The sequence below is a fragment of the Microplitis mediator genome, chromosome 9 (genome assembly GCF_029852145.1).
Source record: "Microplitis mediator isolate UGA2020A chromosome 9, iyMicMedi2.1, whole genome shotgun sequence".
Classification (NCBI taxonomy): Eukaryota; Metazoa; Arthropoda; class Insecta; order Hymenoptera; family Braconidae; genus Microplitis; species Microplitis mediator.
Window position 1 is genome coordinate 12,580,955 of NC_079977.1, and position 19,771 is coordinate 12,600,725.

At 32.0% G+C, this 19,771-nt stretch overlaps 1 protein-coding gene across 7 annotated transcripts in view; it reads right to left on the reverse strand.

Annotated features, from left to right (window-relative positions):
* The window catches only part of LOC130674842 (myoneurin-like), a 230,982-nt gene that overhangs the window by 112,324 nt on the left and 98,887 nt on the right, over positions 1–19,771 (reverse strand). For 2 of the 7 annotated variants that reach the window (XM_057480262.1, XM_057480261.1), the window contains one exon: positions 10,474–10,978. The exons of 4 other annotated variants lie outside the window; for them this stretch is intronic. In XM_057480262.1, the coding sequence (XP_057336245.1) occupies positions 10,489–10,978 (490 nt within the window). In that variant the 3' untranslated portion in view covers positions 10,474–10,488. Of the gene's footprint in view, positions 1–1,686; positions 1,706–10,473; positions 10,979–19,771 lie in introns of those variants that run through there. One more of the 7 variants, XM_057480268.1, reaches the window with a different exon arrangement.

The window sequence follows — 19,771 nt, forward strand, 5'->3', positions numbered from 1 at the left end:
TGTTCATTTTTTCGATTTGAAAATGGTTTTTTTACCGATAATCTTCATTTCTTTGATCAAAAAGATCGATTATCGAAAAAAATTGAAAAAAACCAAAATTTTGAGAAAAAATTTTTTTTTTTTCAAAATTTTTTTTTTTTGTTGTATCTGCAATGTTTTATCATTGTCAAAAAAAATTCCTAAAATTTTTTTTACCGCCGGCATTAGAGTTACCCAAAGGGTATGTTTGTTAAGTTGACATTTGAAGCAGATGCAGTTACAGCGGTAAATTTTGAGGTCCAGATCTGAAAACTAGAAACTTGAGGCTACAATTTGCTTTTTTTAGTTTTCTTATACGACCATTTTTCACCGAGTTACAGCATGTTGAAAATCACCTAAAAATTTCGGATTTTTTTTCTATCCCTTAATTTCTGTGACCAGTGTATATTTACTTTGCAGTCACAAATAAAATTTGATATTTATTTTAGAGATTAAGTATTACTGGATGACTGAATGATGACATCAGTCACACCAGTTGACATCGAGTACGAGTAAATAATTAAGCAATGAGTAATGAAAGTAAATTGTAAAATTAAAATAAATTATTTGTGGCTGCAAAGTCACGTGATGGCGAGTATATATATAGATATAGCCGGCAGGTTAGTTTAACACGCGGTCAACACAAAAATGATCACAGAGTTTACGTATGAAATTAATCATGTAATTGAAAAATATAGATGATAAAAAATACCTGATGAAACAGCGAGTTATGGACAGATTGATCTAATTGATGACAAAGAGTAATTAGCACGATGTATGGAATTATAATAATGCCGGTAGCACGTGGTGTTCTATAACAAGTGTTGTAGAATAATGGCAGTTGCCACGTAGCTGGCTGTCGAGTTGAAATTCCGAGTCTCAGAGGGCGCGTCGATAGCAGCACCTCTGGTATAGTAGAGCGTAGAGTTATCAAGTGTTCTGGCGCGAACATTTCATATTTACGCAACACAAATATATATTTTTTTTCCAAATAATAATTTTTTATGTTTAAATAATATTTAGGTATTAGATAAGAAATCCAGGTTATATGATCTGTTAAATTAAATAAAAAAATTAGATATAAATTAAATAAATAGTAGGTTAGACCCACGGGGTGGATAAAATAATTGTTACCTGGTAATAATAAATTATAATCAGAAGGATTATAATATTCAATTATTTTGTATAATATTTATTGTTTATACTTTAGTAATATTATTGAACGTATAAACTCTTTAATCTTTAATTATTTATTTAAATAATAAGAACGCAATTTATAGCGTGGTTGTATGCCGGTAAATACGTTAGATGTGCTATAGCGTGTAGAGTAGTCTATATAGCTATAGTATCGATTTATCGCAGTTCGAGTTGAGATGTTAAAGGATTGGGTGAATACTTTTACTTTCGGTGAGTATAAGTGGACACAGGGGAAGCGGGAGGCTGTGATTGGCGCGCTGACTGTGGAGCATGCGCGCTCCCAATTATACTTTACTTTCGCTTTCGCTGGGGTCACTATACTTTGAAGCGACTACGCCGTTGTTCCCTTGGCGTATGTATGGGTCTGGAAAATATTCACGTACGCTGAGCCGGGCCGCAGAAAGGATCTCCGTTACAGAGTTGCTCTGGTTATTAACTTCCGTTTCCGGTACAACGTTTCCTTCTAGTCAATGGCAGTTTTTCTGGTTATCTGTAAGATATCGAAAAACAGCACTTAATATGTTCACTACCCTTTTTTCAGGTTTCATTTTGAATTTATGGTTTTGATTATAAATGTTTTGATTCTGATATTTATATTTTTGTTGTTTTTGTATTTTTATTTTATTATTTGTTGCTCATTTTTTACGGAGTAATAAAATATTTTATGATATATTTTTTCGTTATCTACGGTTATTATCTCTCAAAGATTTTTACAGGTACTTTGAGGTAGTTACTAGATAATATCAGATTTATTTATTACTTGTATGTTTTAAGGTCGCAAATATGATTTTAATATTTTACTGGAGTAATTAATTATTGCTCTAGTTTTATTTCTCGACTCTCCTTTTTCTTTCTCAAAAGGGATTATTTTAGTCTGTCATTATTATATCTGTTCAAATAGCCGCTGGGCGGTTAGTTGAATAAATATAAGGAGTGCAAAATTATACACCGTGGATCGATACAGGTGTTCCTGAGAGTTATCCCAGTTCACAAATTTAAATATATATTTTATTCGTACTTACGGTTATAACAGTAAAACCAGGTCACAAAAGTTTATAAACGTTGTATATTTGTTGATATATTAATACTATGTAGAGTTTGTTGTAATTATAGAGAACGAGTAAAATTATGATAAACGGGTGCTTTAAGTACGATATGTACTGTATGGCGTCAGGTCAGAATATGAGGTGGTAGCAGCGATGCGCTTGATCTGTGCTAATGACGTCACGTCAGGTGAAAAGTGGGGGGTCAGTCTATAGTCTGTCAATTATAATTTTTCTAGTGATTTAATATACCAAATTATATTAAACGGTTCTCAACTTCTTTTTTATGTAATTCGCAGAATTTTATCTGTTAGAATTATATTTTTATGCTTTAACGTTTGTTTATTTTTATTTGTTATAAACTTGAGTAAATATTGCGTCAAGTACGTAAATTCGTGGTTGTTCAGAGATTTGATTCACATGCTGGTGGCATGGTTCATTAATTAGTTATCTGGTCTCTGTTGCATGATGACTGACGATTTGATTTCAATTAATCAAAGATGATTTATAGTTTATAGATCATTGGATGATCTGTACAGTTTTTAATGACTGTACTGGAACTAGAGTTCCATTTTACCAGGTCTGATAGCCAGAAGAGCTTATATAGTTATTTAAACAAATTTTAAATTAATATTATTTTATATTGGATGCCAGAAGGGCTTACATTTTCAGATTCCTGGTAACTGTGCGCATGATGTAGTCACGTGCACAGGTCTTTGGTATTTTTCCGATTAATCGGTTTTAATACCTTATTATTTATTTAAATAAATGATAATTAATTTAATGGCATTTTATTTATGTGGTGAAGCTACAAGGTTAACAATGCCTTTTTATTAAACGCTCGAAGGAGGTTTTATAGCGAAGCTATATAAACAACGTTTATTTATACAATGTTTAAACGACGTAGTAATTTTCAAGATTATAGTCTGAAGCGAAGAAGCCGTAAACAGACAGGTTTAAACAATTTAATTAAATAATATTTTGTTGATACTCGAAATTATTTATAGAATTATTGAATGATTATTAAAACATGTAAGAGGATTATCACCAAAGTGGTAAAATCCGGTAGCTATGGAGTATTGAATTTTCCAGGTTTTGAGCAAAAATAATATTTCATGCGTGATACCGCGAGTTGGATCACGTGAAATATTGGAATGCGACGCTGAGAGTTCCAAGAACTATAATTTGAAATGCGTCTTATTTTTAAAATTTATTTTGAATGATGTAATACATTTTTATATAGAATTTTGAAAATTATTCAGAAGGAATATTTATAATTTTATTGGAATTCAATTATTGCTCAGAAAGGGCTGATTAAAAATTATAACGATTTTAATTTTTGTTATTAGATGATTTCAATATTATAATTGAATAGAGAAAATTACTGTTGAAGCTAAATTTATCTAATAAATTACTTTCTTTTAAATAGAGTATGATACTAAATTCAGGTAGTTAATAAAGTTTTATGGAGCAAGGGAAGCTTGCAGAAAAGGGTAATTTATACAGGTAATTTCTGCTGGGATAAATTAGTATTGATTGGCCAGGTGATTTTAGATTTTTGAACAAGTTATTTTTAAATACTAATAGAGCCATATGGGCATCACTGAAATGTGAGTTAGATTAAAGCTAATGATTTTAATTTTTTTTAAGGATTCTAATGTAATTACTGACTCTACTAAAACGAAGTGAAACGTGGGATTAATAATTTTAATTTTAGGAGAGTTAATAATTTATTGTAGTCTTTTTAGCCAACGTGCCCCACGTTGAGCGCCACTGAAACGTAGTTGAGGTCCACCCCCTCTAATAGGTTACAACATCTATATGTGAGGCATTCCATGCCAAATCACCGAGGTTTTGACCCGACCCCCTAAGATTTCGCTGAAACTTTTTTATCATTTTTTATCCTACCAAAGACATTTTTCTGAAATTTTTCAGATTTTTTTACCCAACCCAAAAAAAGTTACGAATTTTTGAAAAAAACCGCTTTTTTTTAAAATTGCTATAACTTTCTCACAAATTGACCTTTCGGCACTTTTTTTCTTCAAAATTTGTGTTTTTAACTGTCGTTTTCAGAAAAAAATACAAAAAATTTTTCGGAAGTCATGATATATGAAATATTTCAGTTTTTTCAATAAAACCGTCATTTTTTCTAAGTCCGAAATCTTCGATTCTCAATTTTTTTGTCTAAAAAAAAACTTCAACCAAGACAGTATATAACCCCGCTATTCCCATTTTGTGCCGGCTTTCCTTAATATTTTTTTTTTTTTTCGATTGAAAATAAAAAAATTTATATATTTGGCTTATTTTTTATGACTGCGCTGAAATTTTTTTGGATTGTTTTTAAAAGCTCAGAAGTTGAATAAAATTGGACAAAAACAACCGTAAAGTGTATGAGGGGCAAGGATTGATTTTTTCGGAAAACTACATTTAAAAACACAAATTTTGAAAAAAAAAAAAGTGACGAAAGGTTCATTTTTGAGAAAGTTATAGCAAAAAAAAAGAGCGGTTTTTTTCAAAAATTCGTAACTTTTTTTTGGGTTGGGTAAAAAAATCTGAAAAAATTCAGAAAAACGTCTTTGGTAGGATTAAAAATGATAAAAAGGTTTCAGCGAAATCTAAGGGTGTCGGGTACAAACCTCGATGATTTGACATGGAATGCCCCATATATATATATATATATATATATATATATATATATTGAAACGTAGTTGAGGTCCACCCCCTCTCGTAGGGGTGAATCAACCATCCGTTACCCATTTTAATTAAATGGGCCCGTGTTCCTTTTAGCAAGTAAGCTAATTATTCGGTAACTGATCCTGGTGTTACCCGGTTCGTAAGGACCAGACGACCGGTTGGCCTTAATTTATATATGCCAAGTGCATATAAAGGATCGGGAGTCGTGGGGCAGGTTATATATAAGTAATATATGAAAAAGAAAGTAGACTACAGGTATTTGCAAAGCAAGCCAAAAGGGTGAGAAGCACAAGAGATTATAAAAGGTATAATAATAGTATTATTATACTTACCTGTGAGTTGTTGGTTCACTGGTGTTGATAACTATGAGCAATAAGTAATTAAGACAATTGTTAGCTCAGTATCACAATTGTCTGGTACAGCTACAAGCAGGTATTGTAGGTGGACATCTCGGCAGGTATGCGCATCTGTAAGCAGGAATTACAGGATAGGTCGCAGCAGGTACGCTCTTCTACAAGCAGGTATTGTAGGAAAGTATCGTGGCAGGTACACGCTTCCGAAAGCAGGTATTGTGGGATATGAGTGCAGCAGGTATGCACCTCTACAAGCAGGTATTGTAGGAGAATATCGTGGCAGGTACACGCTCCTACAAGCAGGTATTGTAGGAAAAGGATGTAGCAGGTATACATCGCTTCGGGGTTACCGTCTGCTATAGGCAGGTACTATAGGCTAGGATGAGGATACAGCAGGTATGCACCTCTACGGGGTTGCCGTCTTCTACAGGCAGGTACTGTAGGCTAGGAAGTGTAGGTAGGTTTACACAAGGATAATCATTGCAATTAATGATTATATTATTATCTAAGGAAGTACTTAGATACTACTGGATACTCAGGCGTAAACAGGTGGTTAAAAGTTAATAAGAAAGAGTTAAAAGATGAAACTTATTTATTATAAATTCATAGTGGAATTAAAGGTGAGAAAACTATTATAAATCTGAATAATTGTCGGCGCGCAGGCCTTCTTATAGATTCACGTCGATGCTCACGCGTCGACGTGGTGCGCATCCCTTCCATTAAAAAATGCGAATGGAGAGGGATTATCTAATAATAATAATAATTAATTGATACTTAATTAAGCAGGTAAACCAGATAACATGTGGTAAATACCCTCGGTAACCGTCTATTATCATGGTATGAGAATGAGGTATCTTAAACCTCGTTACAATATGTATATATTAGGGTGATTTATTTTAGACCAACATTTTTTTTTTTCAAGTCCCACTCAAAAATCTTGTAGCATATGAAAAATGAAAAAATTCTCACCAAATTTGCGCTCTTAATTTCAATTTTTAGAGGTCTCTCAACGAATTTTTAGTTTTTCCATTTAAATAACACGGGAAAACTTTTTTTTTTAATTTTTTGCTTCCGCATCTCATCAAGAAATTTTTTTTTTGAAATATCATGCTGACGTTCTTGTAGTAGACTAAATGCTCTACAAAAAAGTTCATTGAGTCGAGTCTGTAAGTTCAATATCTCCATCATAATTCACGTTACAAATTGTGATTTTTGTGGGAATTCGATTTTAATGCACTTAGAAACGAAACTATTGGTGATAGACAAAAAGTTTAAATGGCAATTTCGTAGGTTATTCAATACTCTAAAATAATGCCCTCGTGAATATCTCTGTACCATCAATAGTTTAGCCTCCAGACGCTCTCAAAGTCCAATTTTTTTCAAAAATAACAGTAAGTCAAATACTAGAACATAATACAAATAACCTTACTTTCTATAACAAAATACTGAATCCGAAATCCGGACGGCAACTTGGCATCTAAATGATGCGCGTCAAAACCTTATAACTAAATTAATTAAAAATAATTAATTAAAATAAATTAAATAACTGGAGCCAACCGATACTCAAATAGTACTCGGTGAACGGGAACCATAATCTTAATTCATTACTCTAGATATTTCCTTTAGCAAAATCGTACGACTAACGTACCTGGATCTCATTTTGACGTTAATTAGGCAATAATTACCTTACTGACTAACATATTCTCTATAATTATTTTATAAAAATAATATTAACAATAGATCGCGAACATGACTCTAAACTGTAACTACTTTCTCATAATTTTCACAGATCTTACATCTTTTCTTTAACTAAAACCGTAGCATAATACCTCAAGATTCTAACTCAAACTCGATTAATTATATATAATAATTATCTCATACCTGATTACTGATGAATAAAATATCAAGTAACGTCTCACGCTGTTTAAACAATACTTCTGTAACGATAACTCCAACCTGTAGCTTTCTGAAGCATCACTCCTGACACGTCTGCTCGCTTCGAGCGACCAGAGTCGAATCCCCTACTGTACTTCCCAAACTAAAAACATCATCGCCATCTATACCGGCTCTCTATACTTTACTCCATAACTTCAACTCGAAATTAAGTATGGATATCCCAATGTGTGCGCTCTCCTGGACTTGGCTTCGGTGAGATCGCAGACTAAATTCTAAAATTTAAGTGACCAACGGTTACCCTCGGCAGCACACTGGTCAAAGCTGTCCACTGAGGCCTACCAACAAAACCCAAAACTCCAAAAATTGACCAGAAATAGAGGCTTCCACAGCGATAGTGGTCACTATACCATCGCTGAGTCCTGCCAATCATAAAGACAAAAACTGATCTCATATTCTGTAACGCTGGGGTACGTTATCCTGCACTTAGTGGTGGAAGGGTGCAGTTCGTGGGTCAAAGTTTGCCCCGCTAGCTCTTAATGAAACTCTGACTTACTGATTTTAAGTTAATGATGCCTTAGCAATAAATTAACTTACCCGAACTGGCCTTCCAATTCTAAACTAATACTAGTACTTAGCCTAAGATTGTGTTCGGAGATGGAATATGTCCTAGATGTCCTTGGACTGGCGTTGGTTGACCCTTGGAAATCTCCTCCTTGGACCTTTGATACCGATCCCCAATGTATGGACTGAAAAGACCCTTAATTGTCTAATGTGGACTTTAGGAAAGCACAGGTGAATTCACTCAACACTGGTTTCAGGTATTAGTTTAATTATTTATTGAACTAATAATAAACTAATATGCCACGTCGCACACACACACTGGTTCACAATACAGTTACTGTACTTAACACGTACAGGGCTTCCTACCAATCTATTCAAATAATTGCCTTCGGTATAGCAACAAATATGAGCTATTATTTATTACAAACAGATATGATGTAATAAATACAGGATAATTTATTGAACTAATTATCGCGGACACTTGACAAATTACCAACAAATATGAGTTAAGAATAAATTGATAAATAGTAACGACGATCAGCGAACAGGTCGATTACTATCCCGTAAAAGCAAAACTCAAAAGCTAAGAGTGAAAGCCAACAGCAAAAAGCACCGGTAGCACGTTGACGCGCTCTTTTATAGACAGGACTGTCGCACTAGTCATGTGACAGTTCTGTCCCGATGACAAACGGAGGCGTACGATGCCAACATCGTAACAATTCCTAAGCCATAGTCCTTATTTTGGAGCGCTAGCATTTCAGCTAGACCTCTGCACTCCACATGGAAGTCTCATAGGGTCAGGCAAGCATCCTGACATCAGATACAACCGGGTGGCAATTACTTTAGCCCCATTCCACGGTTGCTCTGACTTTTCCACATACTCAATAAATCAAAACCTGTAAATTCCAAAACTCAAACTTTATCTTTTACCATACTCTAATCTCAACCCATATCCCATAATAAATTTCTCATATAAATTTTCTGTAGCCAAACGTTACTCCATATTTTATCCTTAAACTGTAACTCGATCACCAAAAAAAAACTATATAAAAATTGTAATTTACTGTAGCTAAATTCTAAATCTTGAGTTACCATGCTCGGTTATGCCCCAAAATCAGTTGGTGCTTGTGACGTCAACTCAATCCAAGCCTCGTCCAAAAAAATAACGTCACAATATATATATATATATATATATATATATATATATATATATATATATATATATATATATATATATATATATTAGCTATAATAATTTAATCAAGCATTAACAAACTATTGGATCAACAATTGCCCCCTAAGTAATTGGTCTGGATTGACAAACAAAAGTAGTTAATTGAAATTTAGTGATTGTGAATATATCCAACATTACCCAACTTTAGAGTTAGTATATTCCATAGTTGATTATACTTTTCTCCCAGGTTAACAAAATATATTTCATATGAAGCAATATATATATATATATATATATATATATATATATATATATATATATATATATATATATACAACGGGCCGTTCTCCAACGATAGCGTCCGCAATTCTACACCGATCTTAATGAAACTTAGTATACTTATTCTATGGACGATTACCTTGGATGAGCTTGAAGATGAGCCAATTCGACCAATAAATTTAGAAGTTATGGTTAATTGAAATTTTGTAAAATTTCCAAAAAAAAATTATTTACTTATTTAAGTGGATGACCATTTTTTCTAATAGATTAATGGTTTTGAATCATTACAAAATATTATAAAAATCAATTTTATGCAGGTTTTTACTCTGATTATACCCACAATTTTAAACCGATCGCCTTGAGACTTAGTATACGATTTTGTGGGTGACTACCTTGTTCGAGTTCAAAAATGAGCTCAATCGGTCGATTAGTTTAGAAGTTATAGCATTTCAAAATGTCCAAAATTCATATTTTTACTTATTCTTCCTTCCATATCTTTTGAATGTGATAACTTATCAACTTATATTAAATTCATCTTAAAGCTCTTCAAACAAGCTTTAATTTTCATGCCTATATATGTGCCTACACCAATGAAATCACTTATTTTACCATTCATTTAATGAAATTTTGCTATTGCATTAGTTCTTCTACTTCTTAGTAAATGCATGGAGTTACTTAAATTTATAGTATTGCAGTGTGACACTTATGAAATCCAATCATCTCAATTCAGTGGGTATTTCCAATTTTGATTTATCGACAGTGTATAAATGATATGATATATCAATAACAAGATTAACATTAGTTATGATGATAATATTTTCTATATCTACTCGTCGTTTGATATTCTAATAGGCTTTTTATTTTAAATATGAGTACTAATTTCAAGTATGACACTTTGATATATCACAATCAAATTTCAATCTTAGATTATTTTATTAGTGGATTTTATTGAAAGCTAATTATTGCCTTTGTCCTTATGGTAGAATTTTCGAGGAATAAAACCATAATCTATCATAATTCTTCGAATAGGATCCGAAATACCATTGGTCTGATAGATTTAATATATGCATACGTATCATTAAATAACGTCAAATCAAAACATAAAGTGCATTATCATAAAAAATTCTTCTAAAGCTCATTAAGATAAATTCAATTTCTGGCTTTATACTCAAAATTCTTTGATTTTTTTTGTTTTATCATCTTGAGAATTTTCAAGAAAATGTCAAAAAAAATTTTATTTCGTTATTAACGTTTATATGAAAGGTGAAAATAATTAAATAATGAGAAATCTACTTCCATTTCGGCTGCCGGATGGCCTTTTTTCTCTTAATTCTGTTAATTTTAAATTAGTAAACTCAACAATTATATCAATTGTTCCATCGAGAAAAAACAATTGCCAACAGTCGATTATTGTCATGCAATTTTTGGCTGCATCATTTACACCAGCACTTTGAGTGATAAGATAACGTTTTGGAGTTCTCGGTGACGGCAATGGCTTTTTAAACCATTTAGTCTGCTTATCCTTTCCAATAAAATAACTGTCCGGATCTTCATTGTCCGATGAACCTTCATTGTCTGATGAATCGTCAACTGAAGCTTGGTCTCCGTCAGATTCCGAATCTTCATTTTGTTCTTCATGTTGTTGTTCTTCATCAGAATCAATATCCGAGCAATCACTCTGATCATCTAATAATTGAGTTGCCCAATCTTCATTTGTTGATTGTGATCGAGTAATCCGTCGTGATGCCATAAAGAGTAGAATTCTACATGAAAATTTAATAATTACCCTCGCAGATTTGAATCACGGTGGAAGCACCGTGGAAGTGTAAACACCGTGGATCCACCGTGGTTACACGGTGCGTTTGTTCCATTTCACCACCGGGTATACACAGTGTATCCACTGTGATTACGCGGTGTATCCACCGTGATTCGACGGTGGCTTGACCACTGTATATACACGGTGTTTTCACTGTGATTACGCAGTGTATCCACCGTGATTCCACGGTGGCTTTGTGCTATTTCACCACCGTGGTTCCACGGTGTATCCTCCGCGTAATCACAGTGGAATCACCATGGAATCACGGTGGATACACCACGTAATCACAGTGGTGAAATGGAACAAACCCACCGTGTTTCCACCTTGATTCAAATCTGCGAGGGTATTAATTACTTCCATCAACTTGATATTTAAAATATTTTCATTTACTTAATTATTATAAAAAATTAGTTTCAAAAGATTATGATAATAATTTTAATTTTACGGAATTATTTTAATTCATTTGACTTTATTTATTAAATTAAAATAAAATAAAATTTAAACAATCAATATTTACATTACCTTAATATTTTAACCTTTAAATATAATAATAATATTACTTGTTACATGTCACACAAATAGTGATGTACTTAAAAAAAAATATCTATAGTAATTAAATACACTATTTACTCAATTATTTAATGAATTGTAATAATATTATCACAATAAATAAATAAATACTACAATTTTGTATGGCATTTGTTGTTATTGACAGCCATGATGCTATTTTATAGTTTTATCTATGGAGGGTAGAGGTAAGGAGCACTCTCTCATATGGGGCATCACTTTCAAAAGTGTCCACGATAAGCTGTTAAATTATAGTTCCAAAACCAACTACAAAGGCGCTGATGAGCATGAATGGTTAGATGTGAACGTGGCGATTATTGATGAAGTGAAGTATGCCAAAGGGAAATAGTAGAGTACAGAAGTAGTTGTACTGCATAGAGTAGTTGATAAAAGTAATGTAAATGAATATTCAATTGATAACATAGTCAAGTGAGAATTTTAAATATTTTCAAAAGCAATTTTAATTACTTGAAAAAAAATTTTTTTTTTTAAGTCTTAAATTATATTTAAGCAATAGACTGATTCAAAAAAATCGACTATTTTTTTTTTATCAAGAACACAGAAGTTTCAGTAGAGTAAAAGAAGACGCCAGTTAAAATTTAAGCCCTTCACATTAATATTAAGTACTCGCTGATTGCGATTTCCCATTTGAATAACATGAGAAAAAAAGTTTTTTAAATTCGAAATTGTATGCCTCGGTAATGGCTTATTGTACAAATAAGCCCAGAATATAGTATTGTAGAAAATTTAACGCTCTATAAAAAAGGACTCTTATGATTTTTTGATAAATCCATCCGTTCAAAAGTTATTTGAGTTTGAAGTCAAATTTATAGTACATATCAAGATCGTTTTACTTACCCAGCGAAAATATCAAACTTATCACAAAAAGTCATAAGATATTGTTTTGTAGACAATTTTATTTGCTACAAATTATCGCTAACAAAATTTTTCAAAATTCCGCATTGTTTTCTAGTTGTTACCATTTTAATATCAAGATCTCAAAATCGATCCGAACACTATTTTTTTTTTTTTAAGATCTTTAAAGGTCCTTTTTGACATTTGCCAAAAGTTGATAGAAAAAAAGTTATAGAAAACGAAACTTCAGGGATAAAATATAATTTTGAACCAAAAAACATTTTTTTGTTTTTCATACCGTGACTGCCCGCTATTTTTTAACTTCCCGCTAAAAAAATTGAAAATTTAAAAAAAAATAAAGGGAAGTTATTGGTTTCGGTCCGATTTTCGAAAACCGAATTTCTAACAGATCTTGGCGTTTTGAGGTTCTAGAAAGCTATTCTGAATGATTTTAAGATGATATCCGAATGTATGTGTGCATCTACGCACGTACGTACGTATGTATGTGAATATTATGTACTCTCTAAACATTAATTAGTGAAAGTAAGTGAATATTCACTAATTCAAAGTGCAAATCGAACCACTAATTTCAAAAAGTGGTTCGATTAGCACTCCGAATTAGTGAATATTCACTTATTTCACTTATTCATGTTTAGAGAGTAACTTTTGAACGGATAAACCGATTTGGCTTTTTGAGGTGGCATTCGAAGCGGCTGATTAATTCCATAATTTTTGAGAAATTGAGCATAATCAGTTGGATGCGTTAAGAGATATTCAGAAAATGAATTTTTCCACATAGTTATTTACAAAATACAGAAATTAATTTTCATCTTGCGTATTTTAAATGGAAAGGAGGGGAACCCCCCATGTGCTTCAGCTCGATTTTTGAGGTATGAAGCTGAAATTTTAGGAGAATTTTCATTGTTTGTTAAAGTATCTTCTGAGGTATATTTAATTCAAAAAAACACAAAATTTTTTTTCTAACACATCCTATAAGTGTATAATCTAATTTAAATTAAATATCTTTGTTTACCATTTCATATATATTTATTAGGGTGTGTCGAAAAACAACATTAATTTTTTTTTTTTTTTTTGGCACCACCAGAAATTGATGGTTGTTCGGAAGTAACTTATCAACTTTACGCGGACCATGGAGAAGCATCCTACTACATTAACTTCGCGCGGACCACAGATCCGAGTCTTTTTCCCACCTCACTACTCGACGTCTCAGTGGCCAGCTCTTAAGGTTTTCCTTTCTCCTCAACTCCGAGACTTCTCATTGGAGCGCAGATACCGACGCCTCCCACTCTACGGAGAACTTTCTCGAACCCGGCTCTCGGGTATAAAAGAAGGGACGCTCAGAGCGATAGCGCATTGAGTGCTTAAATACGGCCATTTTGGGTGGCAAATTCATACGAGTTAAATACGACTGATTGAATCTCGATTGAGCTGTCAAGCGATAAACACCAACCTTCTGTTCTATCAACATTTGAGTGAGTCATAGTAAATTTCTAGTAGTCAAGCTAGAAATGAGTGGTAGTGACCCTGATAAGGATCTAGACCCAGAGGGGTTCACTATGTATCCAAAAAGGAAAGGAAATATAAAAGATTATCTAACGGATCCAAAGAAAAAAAGAAATTCAAAAACCAATAGTGACACTGAAAATAGTGATATGGAAGAAGAATGTGAAACAATTGATTCAAGACGCAAACCAGCACCAATAGTCATCAAAACAAGTGAACTAGATCACAACAATATGATAAAACTAACACAAGAAATATGAAAAATTTTACCAAACACGATGGTTAAGCACTCAAGAGCTACGTTTACAATTTATCCATACACTACTATTGACCACAAAAACATAGAAGCGCACCTGCAGAAAAAAGATATTCCTTACCACACATATACTCAGCCAGAAATCAAAGAAAAGAAATTTGTAATCAAAGGACTGCTTAGAATAACAGTTGAACACATCATAGAGGAATTGAAACTACAAGGAGTAGAACCAATAAAAACATCCGAAATAAAGACATAAAAAGGCATCCAAACCATGTACCTGATCTATTATCTATTAGTTGCTGCTAATACTGATATGAACGCAGTCTATAAAATCAAACATATTGACGCCTATATCGTCAGAATAGAGCGATTCGTCAATACAAGACAAGGCACACAGTGTTACAACTGTCAAGAATTTAGGCATGGCTCATCTAACTGCCATATAAAATCAAGATGTGTTAAATGTACCGGTGACCTCCCAATCAAAGACTGCAATAAGGAACAAGACGCCCCACCGCAGTATGTAAATTGCAAAAAACTGCATCCTGCCAACTACAGAGGCTGCGAAACCTACGTGAATTATCTTGATAAACTCCTAAGGCGAAGAGGCTCAACAACAACCAATCAACAATATCAGGCTCCTCCTGCACGGACTTCTGACCAATATCCAGATCTGCCATCGACAACCCAAGGAATTCTTACGGCTACACCACCATCATCCAGCTACAGTAATGCAGCTCAACAAAATCAAACAAATAATAAGTATAGAACCCATAGAATTAATAATAATAATAACAATAATACTAGTAGTCAAATCTTAAATCATAATAGTAGTAATAATAATGAAATTAATCTTATAACATCATTAGTAACAGAAATCAAATCAATTAATGAAATATGCAATTTTACTAATTTATTAAACCAAATTAAAATATTAAATGCTAACTTGCGAAAACACATAAATGACGAAAAAGCTCAATTAGATGCAATAATAGATTTTACAACTCAAATTGGTTTCGGTCAAAATGGCGAATAATAATAATAATAATTTTAAGTTAGGACACTGGAACGCGAATGGGCTTTTTGAAAAATGGTCAGAATTAAAAAATTTTATTACCACACACAATGTGGATGTTATGCTGGTTAATGAAACAAAATTATCAAAAAACAAACTTAGCGCTATCCCGGGGTACATAATTATAAGACAGGACAGACCGGGCACGACAGTAGGAGGTGGCTTGTTAATTGTTGTAAAAAATACAATAAATTACCAAGAAACCAATGAAGTAAAACTCAATTCTATAGAAGCACTAGGCGTAAAAATAAATAATATAAACATATATACTGTATACAACAGACCAACAATTAACAGTAAATTAAATAAAATTGAAAAACAAGAATTAGCGCAGTTAATAAATAATAACAGATCAGTTATACTCGTCGGAGATTTTAATGCTAAACACACCACATGGAACTGCAAAAGCAATAATTTTAATGAAAAAGTAATATATGAATTTACAAATCAAAATAACCTATCCATACTAGCACCTGACAACTTCACCCTCTACCCAACAAATGGAGGCTTACCAAGCACAGTTGACTCTGCTATTCTCAAAAATATACAGTACAATAACACAGTAGATGCACTTAACGAACTTGACTCTGATCACCTACTGATTATAATAGAATTTGAAATAAGGCAAAAAATTTCAAATGACAGAATACCGAGACTAGACTACAAAAAAGCCGACTGGACTAATTACAGACAGTTAATAAATTCAGAACTAATGATAAATTCAGAATTAAAAACTACAGTTGACATTGACCACGCAGCCTCCAATATCACAAATATTATCAAAAAAGCAATAAACTATGCTATACCAACAATACAAACAGACACTAAATACAAACCACTTTCTGATGACATACTAAAATTAATTAAACAAAGAAATAATCTCCGACGAGCATACCAAAGAACAGGCCGTGCATCCTTTAAAACGCTTATGATTAACTACTCCAGAGACATTAAAAAAGCAATTAAAGAACATAATAATAAAACCTGGGACAAGAAGTTAGAAAAATTAACGGTTAAAAATAACACTCTATGGCAAACAGCAAAATCCTTTACTAAAAAATCGAATACCGAAAAGGCATTCAACGCTTACGAAATATTGTTTCAAACCCCAACAGATACAAACGAAATAACACTAACATCCCCACGTGAAATTGCAAAAGCCATCAAAAAAACAAAACGGACCAGACGGCATACAAAACATAGCCCTTAAAAATCTACCTAAAAAAGCGATAGTACAACTAACTTATATTTACAATAGCTGCCTCACAAAATCTTACTTTCCTGCTTCTTGGAAGACAGCTCACGTACTGGCCTTCCAGAAACCAGGTAAAGATAAGCTTTTCCCTCAAAATTATCGTCCGATAAGTTTACTTCCTACCCTAAGTAAAATCTTTGAAATTATAATTTTAAATAGAATTAAAATTTTTGAAAAAACAAAAAATTTACTGGTTGATGAACAATTTGGCTTTAGAGAAAAAAGGAGCACAGTACATCAACTAGTTAGAATCACAGCATATATCACAAACAACTTCAATATCAATAAATCAACTGCAATGACACTTCTGGACATTGAAAAAGCTATTGATACCGTCTGGCACCTGGGCTTAATCTTGGTGATGAAAGAATTAGATTTCCCCCGATACATTACAAAACTTTTATAAAACTACCTAACAAACAGATATTTTAAAGTGGTAATAAATGGTATAGCTTCAAAAAAACTTCTTATCGTTGCTGGAGTTCCACAAGGATCCATACTTGAACCAACACTATTTTTATATTATATCAACAATATTCCCAAAGATGTAAGAGTACAATTGTGGATATTTGCTGATGATACGGCTCTCTTTGTTGCCTCATGGAGCAAAAGACTTGCGACTGATATAGTACAAAAACAACTAGATAGAATAGTTGAATATTTCAATAAGTAGAAAATAAAAATAAATGCTAGCAAAACAGAACTGATTATTTTTAGTATGAAAGCGGATAATCTTAAAAGAAAAAAATATAAAGATATAAACTTAAATATTAAGATAAAAAATGAAACGATTGAGCCAAAAAATGATGTTAAGTACTTGGGTGCAATGTTAGACAAAAAACTAATATTTACACAGCATATTAAATATGCATGTGAAAATGCTAATAAAATAAAAGGTATCCTTCTCCCTCTCCTATGTAGAAATAGTAAACTTAGTGTAAAAAACAAATTAATTCTATATAAAAGCATGATAAAACCGATTCTTTTATACGCTGCGCCCGTCTGGAGCAGTACATGTCAAGCAAACATAAATGAAATCAGAACTATAGAAAACAAAACGCTCAGAATGATAAGCAATAGTGCACCACGAACTTCCAACGTAAACATACATACACAACTACAAATTGAAGATATTTATAAACAAACAAAATTATTCTATGATCAGCGAACAAATCATCTTAGTTTATTAAAAGATTTATTATGTAATAAAGTAACTGATGTACCTTTTACTATTAAACATAAATTACCAATTAGTGCACTTTTACAGGACAATTAGCATAAGCGAACAAAACATGAAAATATTGTATATTTTGTAAATATTATCCAAATTAGTTTTAGTTTAAGTTAGTTTGTAAGTTGGGCTTAAGTCTCAAAATGATCTAGTGGATTTTTTTTCAAATGTTTACCACGAACACACTACATATCTAAAATAACTATAATAGAAAAAAAGGCCATTCGGCAGCCGAAATGGAAGGTAGATTTTCCAATTAATCTATATAAAAAGTTTCCTACATACATATCTTGTGATACATGTTAATGTATAGTTATGATATGAAATTAGGCTCGTTTTCTAAGAGTGAGAGTAAAAAAAGACAACGACTATTTTCGATAGAGAACTTCAGATAGTTGGTTTGACAAAACATCATATAGGTAATGTACTAAACTAACCTTCACGTAAACAAAGTATAGAAATTTTAATTAGTATGAGATCGTAATTGTAATTACTATTACGATGGCAAGATCAGTTATAATTATAGGATGTACAGGTACGATTGAAACAGCATAAATAATAAAAAAAATACTTTTAAAATATAAAATAGCAGTGAAATTTACAGGTTATTTTGTTCACACTATAATACAACTGACAAAATTGTATTATAATGAGAAATGCATAAGTTATGTGAAATGAAAACCATATTTTCAACATTTTTTGATTCCATTAAAATTTTTAAAGCTATCAAATTATTGGAAGAAATGGTCAAAACATTAAGTTTAAGGTCTTTAATTAAAGCTTATTAGACAATCTTTCAAATATTTTTTACTGGAATTGTCTATCGGTTTTAGTTTTGATGTTATATGAACTTCAACAGTGAATAAAAACTGATTTTTTCGAAAACTCGTGGAAATTTCAAACAGCCATAACTTCACAACTATTCGAACGATTCAGCCCATCTTTGAACTTGATCAAGATCATCGCCTATAGAAAAAGTGTGGAAAATTTCATTAAGATCCGATAAGAACTGTGGGTGCTATCGTAATGACAAGACCAGTTATAATCATACGTCGTAGAGGTACATTTGATACATCATAAGTAATGAAAGAAATACTTTTAAAATATAAAATAGCTGTGAAATTCACAGGTTATTTTGTGCACAATAAAATACAACTGACGAAATTTGATTATAATGGGAAATGCATTAATGATGTTGAATGAAATCCATATTTTCAACATTTTTTGATTCCATTAAAATTTTCAAGGCTATCAAATTATTTGAAGAAATGGTCAAAACATCAAGTTTAAGGTCATAAATTAAAGCTTATTAGACAAGCTTTCAAATACTTTTTACGGAAATCATCTATGAGTTTTAGTTTTAAAGTTATATGAACTTGAAAGTGGATAAAATGTTTTTTTTTTTGAAAAATTGTGGGAATCTAAAACAGCCATATCTTCTAAACTAATCGAACGAGTTAGCCCATCTTCGAACAACTGTGGTAATCGCCCATAGAATAAGTGTAAAAAATTTCATTAGCATCCGATAAGGATTCTAGGCGCAATCGTGTTCTCAAAACTTGGTTCTATTATATATATATATATATATATATATATATATATATATATATATATATATATATATATATATATATATATATATACATATATAAATTTTTCAACGAATGGTATTTTCGAACTCTACTCAACTAATTATGATAGGTTGTGACAAAATTCCTTGAAAAATAGACCATGAGGACAAATACAATACCTAGATTTTTAAAAAAATCTGCCTAATATAAAGTTAATACAAAAATTGGTAGAGTTCCACAGGAACAGGAACAATTTATATAAAGTTACAAATTATAAAACATATGTAAACCATTTGTATGGATTTATTAATAAAGATATTTTAAAACTGAAAAAAACTGAAACTGCGGTAGCGCATTAATTCTTGATCAGTCTGACTGGCAAGAATACTTCAACTGATAGCGT